The 8637-nt window shown below is 33.6% G+C and overlaps 1 protein-coding gene across 5 annotated transcripts in view; it reads left to right on the top strand.

Moving 5' to 3' along the window:
- Window positions 1-7887, top strand: part of RTKN2 (rhotekin 2) — a 72460-nt gene extending 64573 nt beyond the window's left edge. For 3 of the 5 annotated variants that reach the window (XM_017542315.2, XM_017542320.2, XM_037743384.1), the window contains 2 exons: window positions 4516-4623; window positions 5901-7887. In XM_017542315.2, the coding sequence (XP_017397804.1) occupies window positions 4516-4623; window positions 5901-6436 (644 nt within the window). In that variant the 3' untranslated portion in view covers window positions 6437-7887. The remainder of the gene's footprint in view (window positions 1-4515; window positions 4624-5900) is intronic. The other 2 variants (XM_017542316.2, XM_017542317.2) reach the window with 2 other exon arrangements.
- The last annotated feature ends 750 nt before the right edge of the window (window positions 7888-8637 follow it).

Raw genomic sequence — 8637 nt, 5'->3', positions numbered from 1 at the left:
CCATTTGAGGAACAAAAAACTTTTCCAGGATAATGATGATTCTAAAATATTGAAACATTCAGGAGTCTCACTTTCGTAGCCTTCCCTTAACTCCAGATTTGTTATCATCTTCTTGGACAACATCCAGAGAGGTTTTTATTTTTGTTTTAAATCACACACATGATTTTCTCATCTCAATAATACAGTCCAATGACATGGATTATAAAAACTATGGGATGGTAATGTAATAGGGCTATTGTGTGTAAAATATGTGAGGTTCTAACATTTCTCAAGGAAGAATTTTATCAACAGGAAAATATTGAAATCGTAACAGTTCTTTGTGTTTACTGACAATAAGTCTAACAGCATATTTATTATCTACAGTTTTATATTGAAATTGTAGAATGTTGATGGCTGTTCCTGATCAAACAAAGCCTACTGATGGATGCTACCAGTATTTTGTCAGTTGAATGCTATTCAGTGGAAAACTGAGACATTTCCAAAAAGGGAAATTATTTCTGCAACTCATGGAAATAACCCTAGGGACATTTTAAGAACTCTGTTTTCTGGAACACTATGAAGAAAAGTTAATACCTGCAGCCCTCAATTTAGAAGTTGGGGAAGAGGCAAGAAAGGGGTCTAAATTTATGGATTATTTCCCGTATACTAGATTATTTCATTCATCCTCATAACACTCTATGAAGTACAGATTATTTCTCTTTGCTTTAAAGATGAGAAAACTTAGGCCTGAAAAGGTTTCTGGTTCACAGCATTGAACTAGAGGATTTCCTCCATGGCCCTCTTGGATTGTTTGGGACTTGTTTTCCTTATGTACCATCCCTAGACAATAAATATTCAGATATTCATTTCATGCTTATCAGCATGTACAACATTTATTTAACTAAAGTTTTCGTGCCAGGCATGGTGTCTCATGCTCATAATCCCAGCACTCTGGGAGTCCAAGGCAGATGGATCACCTGAGGTCAGGAGTTCATGACCAGCCTGACCAACATGGTGAAACCCTATCTCTACTAAAAATACAAAAATTAGCTGGGCATGGTGGCATGCGCCTGTAGTCCCAGCTACTTGGGAGGCTGAGGCAGGAGAATCAGTTGAAGCCGGGAGGCAGAGGTTGCAGTAAACAGATCTCACCACTATACTCCAGCATGGGTGGCAGAGTGAGACTCTGCTAAAACTAAAAATTTCAGCAGATCTCAAGTGTGTAACTTAAAAGACAACAATGTCCTTTCTTTTGCTGATCATAGCTAAAATTGTAACCATTTTTTTAAATGCTCTGTCTTAGAGAATCTTATAAATGATTTATTTTTAGAATGATTCTGGTATTTTATAATTTTTATGTGCATAAAAACAAGAGGAGAAATATGACCATGATAATACCAGAATCTTCTAGTCTGCATATCAACTGCTATTAGATGATCTCATGCTTTCATTCTTTAGATTATGTGAAATAATTTATCATGCTAAAATGGGGAGTTGAGGGATAAGAATCTCATGACATTTTTCTACTGTCAACATAATAAGAAAGTGATGACAACTTGGTTCTCAGGTCTGGTTTCTTCTTTGGTATTTAATACTTTTTGGCATGAAAACTGCCAACCTATGTAATTTTTGCAGTACAAATTCTATTACATTTATACTTCAAAATTCAGAATTCATTGTGTATGGATATATGAAGCAAAGGTAGAGGTATTTATACCATACTAAAAAATTGACTTATACTTTAAAATTTTAACTTTTCTAGTGACAGGTGCAACCTCCTGTGATCCTGGTTGAAGTATGATACATAGTACAAAGTACAGGATAGATATTCAGGGCAGAATAAAGCAAGACACATTTAATATTGAGAGAAAATTTGAATTATTTTGCCTTATTTAAGAATAGAAAACCAGGCCGGGTGCGGTGGCTCAAGCCTGTAATCCCAGCACTTTGGGAGGCCGAGGCGGGTGGATCACGAGGTCAAGAGATCGAGACCATCCTGGTCAACATGGTGAAACCCCGTCTCTACTAAAAATACAAAAAATTAGCTGGGCATGGTGGTGCGTGCCTGTAATCCCAGCTACTCAGGAGGCTGAGGCAGGAGAATTGCCTGAACCCAGGAGGCGGAGGTTGCAGTGAGCCGAGATCGCACCATTGCACTCCAGCCTGGGTAACATGAGTGAAACTCCGTCCCAAAAAAAAAAAAAAGAATAGAAAACCAAGAGGGTTAGATAATCAGAACTCAGGAGGAAACAGTTATGGAAGTAGATATGTTTAGCCGAGGGGAGAATGGCCTCAGGTGAATGTTGGCGGGCAAGAGGGATGTAATAGCTACTGTTAATCTTTGTGAGTTAAACCTGTGAAAGAGGAGTGACACGTGTTCTGGATGGTCAGTAGGAGTAAAGAATGATAGGTAAAAGATATAGAAAAGACGGATTTGGAACATTTCATTTATTTCAATATTTAACAATATAAATATTGAGTTACATTAGGAGCTTAGCATAAAAAATTATTTTGACTGGGAACACTAATAAATAGTATTTTAGGAAACATCTTTAATATATAAATTGTTATGTGAACAAAACATACTCATTTACTGTTTCATATTGGGCCCTTGTTTTCATGTTAGTATATTGGCTATCATGTATAACTATGCATAGAGATTTATTTGCTGGCAAAATAAATGTTTCAATTGTAGTCTTAACCCATGAAGGCGGTTGTACCTCTGTCTTTAGTAACACATGAAATAATGTGGCATTATATTCAGTTTTCATTGTAACTAGTATTCTGCTACTAATTTAACAATGAAATGCTTTTATTTACCAATATAGAGAAAATACTGTATTTCATAATAACTTAGAATGTGACAGAAATGTGTGCCAGTTTAAAGTGTTTAATTATTTTTCCATTAGATAAGGGTTTTTTTTCCTGCCCCCCAAGAAGAAAAAAACTGGCTTTTATATATTTATCTACAAAAGGAAGTGTGGGGAGGAATAAGTTATCAGATCTCAGATCCTACTAGATGTGCTTTCTAGAGATCAACCTTTGAAGCGTTGTACTCAATAATTTATTCCCTTTATCAGTTACTATGTGGTTTATTTTGAAATTTTTACCGTATTCTGTGCTTAGCATCATAATAAAACATACTGAAAGGCTTTTTTATGTTTCCTAAGTAAGGGTGATAGATTTTAAATTTATGCATATATTACTATAGTAGTATATTCAACTACTATAAAATGAGTAATTATATAAAAATGAGTAATTTATTAAACATGAAATGTCCTTAGTTTTTAAGTAATAGAAAATAACCAGGTTAGATACTGAATATGGATATATGACCTAGGTGTATTATATTTACTTTTCTATCAGTATAAGATAGGCTATAAGAAGGTGAATGTCAGTAACTTACTCTTACAAAATTAATCTATAGTCACATAGGAACTAGCATAGTTGCTATCCAGCATGCAGGTACACAATAAGTATGAAAAGATTAAATTTTTGGACATCACTCAGGAGAAATCTACAAAATTTAAGATTAAATTAGTGTGAAGCATAACTAAAAGAAAAATTAATAATGTCCACACTTAAATTTTAACTTAATAGTGGAAACATTTTATTCGAGAGTATTTTTTTCTTATGCCAAATGCCTTTATTTAATGTGTCCTTCCTAAAACAAATTTGACTCAGAATTTTATTGAGTGATATGATTTTATAGTAATAGGTTTTTATATACCTTTTACCTAAATGAAAATACAGTGTTTTTATAGAGTTAAATGATTTTGAAAAAACATGATAATCATCTTAAAGGGACAATTGCTAAGTAAATAATTTTTCTTTCTTAATCAAAATTTTCATAGTTGAAACCATTTTTGAGAACCTCCCTCCTTTATGTTTTTTTCTGTTTCCTTCTAGGTAACTATATTTCAGTCGATTGTTTAACCTTTCAACATCTTGAATACCTAATGTTTAATATTTAAAAGAAGAGAACCTGCACAAGCTTTTGCAATAAATAGAAATTTTGAAGTAGTTATTAACCATTTAGTGAAATAGGATAGTATTTAATAGCCTAGAGTGCAGTGGTGCAATCTTGGCTGACTGCAACCTCCGCCTCCTGGGTTCAAGCGATCCTCCTGCCTCAGTCTCCTAAGTAGCTGGGACTAAAGGCACATGCCACCACACCTGGCTAATTTTTGTATTTTTAGTAGAGAAGGGTTTCGCCATGTTGTCCAGGCTGGTCTTGAACTCCTAACCTCAGGTGATCTGCCCACCTAGACCTTCCAAAGTGCTCGGATCACAGGTGTGAGCCACTGCACCCGGCCAAACTTTATTTTTTAAATAGATTACTTTTATGTTCAGAACTGGACTTTGAAATTATGGGTAGTATTAGGTTTTTGTGCAAGCCTCCCTTAAGGCACTGCTTTATTTATAAATTCACTGATTTTTATTCAAAGCAAAAATGTACTGCTATCTATTAAAAACGAAATATATATCTTTACATTTCTGTTTTAAACTAGTCTACCTTTTTTCTGTCTGTCTTAGGCCAGTGGAAGCATTGTTGTGAAGAACTTATGAAAATTGAGATTATGTCACCACGGAAACCACCTTTGTTCTTGACAAAAGAGGCAACCTCAGTCTACCATGATATGAGTAAGTGGGGCTTGGCTTTTCTAGGCTGCAGGATAAAAAAAACAACATTGTCCATACCAAGTAGCTTATTCTACTGACATTAAAATGCTAAAATTTTCAGGGCACAATCAAAATAAATGAAAAAAGACTGATTATAGACTAAGGAACTCATGTTTAATAGATGAATTCATACAAAATAATGAATATACTTTAATAGTCTGAATGCTTAAGATCAATCAAAAAATATAAGGGCTTAAAATGAGTAAAGGTGCACTGAAAATAAATATTAGCTGAGTAGCTGATGAAAATTCTGAAAATAAACACTTGCAGATTCTAAAAAGTAATCATGTTCAGTAATTTTTTTCTGTATTTTATTAAATTTCAAGTAGTATTGCTAGATGCATATTAATGAATGGAAGCTTTCATCTCTGGCCAAAAAAAATTGGTTATGTTTAATACTTTGAAAAATTTTAAATTTCTAGACTCACTAATATTCAGTTTCTTGAAAGGTGTTTATTTTTGTGCAGTTGTCTCAGTGAATAATGTTGTGAACAAATGCAAGTCAGTCTATATTCTGTCCAACTTGCCACTAATGTATCTGTACTTACATTCATTTTAAAATGTTATGTTAAAAATGGTACATTTGGGTTCACACATTTTAAAATACCAGTAATTCATTTGATATTTATCTCTGTTGTTTTATTTTTCCCAAGGGAAATTTCAACCGGCACCTTTATTACCAAAGTGGTATGAGGGCTTTACCCTCTTCCTGGGTTTTTGGTTTTAAGCATTTTTGCTTTTAACAGAGACTTTGCTAGTCTACAGGAATGAATACTCATCCAATTTCAGTCATCCCAATATACATCTAGCTTTTGTAAAAAGGAAATCTCTTACCTACAAGTCAGAATAAGGTTTTAAATCCAAGAAATGTTGTCTCATAAATACTTCATCTATAGAATTTTTAAAAAAACTCATATAATTCCACTTCTTTGAAAGCTGGATTTTGCTAATTTCTTTAGGAATATATTTATACATGTGTATGTATTATGTACATTATATGTATGTTACATATATGTTTTATATAGTGTATTATATGTGTGTTTACATATAAAATGTTGTATATATAGTGTATTGCATGATCTTTTTAGTTCTGATAGCATGGTTATTTTTACAAGCAAACATTTTCCTTATCATAGTCTTTGACCATTATATATAGCATACTAGTTTGGAAAATAATAACTTATTCTGATCAAGTGCATACTGCTTGTGAATTTTTTCATGTATTCTTAAAATTATAGGCATTGATTCACCTATGAAACTTGAAAGTTTAACGGATATAATACAAAAAAAAATTGAAGAGACAAATGGGCAGTTCCTTACTGGTCAGCATGAAGAATCCTTACCACCTCCTTGGGCGACACTCTTTGATGGTAACCATCAAATGGTCATCCAGAAAAAGGTACTGTCTCCTGCAGGTGAGCCATTACATGATGAAAAAGGGAAAAAGAGACGAGCTCCCCTTCCCCCTTCTGATAAACTTCCATTCAGCTTAAAATCACAGAGTAACACAGATCAATTGGTTAAGGACAACTGGGGAAAAACAAGTGTGTCTCAGACTTCACCTTTGGATACCAAACTATCAATCCTAATGCATCACTTACAGAAACCAATGGCTGCTCCTCGAAAACTTCTCCCTGCCAGGAAAAAAAGATTAAGTGATGGTGAGCATGCAGACACTAAAACCAATTCTGAAGGCAAGCCAGTGCCAGCTCCAAGGCAGAAATCCATCAAAGACATTCTGGACCCTAGATCATGGCTGCAGGCACAAGTATAGAAAACAATTAATGATAAAACATTTAACAAAATCTATAACTGTAATGCTTAATTCAGAGGCATTATAAATTGAGTAATGTGTAATTATATAGGTAAATATGATAGTGATTTATACCAATAATTAATAAGCTATTAGGTATAGTAAAACATAATAAAGATATGGATTTTTTTCTTTTTACTCCTGATTTTCAGAATGTAAGTGATTTCTCCAGCAGTGTGCAAGAGGCAGTTTCTAGACAATATCCTAATTGTTGGAAGGGTTAATTTATTCCTAAATTAGTACCAGGCAGTGAATAAGCCCTAGGCAGAATAAAGCATTAAAATTTCTTTTGGGGAGAGACTGTCTAGTAATTTAAAATGTGTTAAATATGAGCCATATTCTCATTGTGAGAATTTTAATACTAATGGAATGTTTCAAAGGTTTCGTTCAAACCACAAATTATAGAATCCACCCAAGAAAATTCTCTTCTTAGCATTCTGGAATTCTCATCTAATGGTTCACTGGCTCTCATCTATTGTTTAACTCACTAGTTTATAGGCTGACCTTTTAAATTCTTGGGACAAATTTTGGAATATTAAATTCTTCATCTTTAAAGGGAATTTGTAATGTGCTATTCAGACTTGTTTCCTTGATGAGCCCTGAAATCCTGTTGACATTAACTTTCATAAATGAAGCATAACACTTATTAGTTTAGAGAAATGGTAGATGAAATTCTCTTTACGTTCAATTTTCTGTGTGTGTTGCTAATTTCCATTGTGGCTTTGGAATTTAGGAAAGTGAGTAGATGATTAACACCTTGAAATTCATTTAACTCTTATTTAAAAAGAAGATGGGAGATTCAAAAATACTGGAAAAGTTGGCTACCATGGAAAATAATTTTCAGAGTTAATTCTTTTTTACAATTTTAATTAGATTTCCTTGTCCTAGTAAGGTTGATATCTGATAGCGGTATCATTCATTAGAAGTCATATTCTTACAACAGTGACATTGGAGTCATTTCCATAGGAGGTAATTTCCATAGCAGCTAATCATAGTGACCCAAACAGGATTATAAAATCAAGTGAGGAATAAATAGCAGAAAAATACCTTATAAGGAACAAAAAAAAAAATCCATTTTTTATAATAATGCTTTTTGTAAACAAGAGCAGAACAATTTTAAAAATCGAATTAGAATTTCCAAATAAAACAGTTTCCATAAGGTGTCAGCAGCAGCACTAAAAATCTCAAATCACACTGAACCCTAAATATCATTGCAAGAGATAAAAGCTAAGAATTAAGTTGCTGCCCTGTGTATAATCTCTTGAGATCTTTTTAAAGCTAGCAAGAACTCTGTTTGGATCAAAACTACATTATTACAAAATAAAACGAACACTTGACAAAAAAAAAAAAAACCCACATTAATTTAAACAGAGCCTTTCATTATTTTCAGATAGCAGGGTCTTTTTCATTTACAAAGAATGATGTAACTGCCAGGTCACTTCTGTGTTTGCCCAGGACTCCTAGTAAGAATTGAATCTTGAGGGAGTAATGGTAACAAAAGGTTTCTTGTGACCGGTAACACCAGGACAGACACAGTGTTTGGTGAGAGGATACTGCCTGCTTGATGGCATACAGAGATCATCACATGTATGGAAACCTTAAAAAGTGGGTTTACTTTATCTAACTAGAAGGCTCTCATAAATTTCTGTATGATTGCTGTTTCAGTAAGTGACATTAAAAATCTAAAGGATATTGTTTGAATTTTTTAGTTACTTTTTTAAGCCTCATTGCTGTTTTTGACAGCATTTGTGACTGTCATTGCCACAGAATTATAGAGCTAGAAAATGCTGCAGCCAAAATTGTTTCTGAAACTGGCATCTAAGCATTCCTTTTTTTTCCTAGTTGATGCCTTCCTTTATTACAACAGTATTAAAACTTCTAGATTATATTCTTGTGATTTTTCCTCATGTACATAATAGCAGGAAGGATTTAAATTGTACAAGAAAAAGAAAGTAATCATATAGAAATTACTTAGCAGTTGTGTCCTCAGAGCAGAACTTTGAAGCCCTTTTTACCTAGAACCATTTCAAAGCATGAGCAAGGACCACCACCCTCTCCCCACCAAATTATTCAGTCTCTTTCTCGGGGCCCAGGTTACTGTATGTTATAAGTCTTCGAAATGGGCCTGATGTCTTCGGCTCCTGAAATGCTGATTTACCCCT

Source organism: Cebus imitator, unplaced genomic scaffold, assembly GCF_001604975.1.
Source record: "Cebus imitator isolate Cc_AM_T3 unplaced genomic scaffold, Cebus_imitator-1.0 Scaffold142, whole genome shotgun sequence".
Taxonomy (NCBI): Eukaryota; Metazoa; Chordata; class Mammalia; order Primates; family Cebidae; genus Cebus; species Cebus imitator.
Note: the sequence above shows the minus strand (reverse complement) of the source record. Positions and strands in the feature narration are given on the sequence as shown.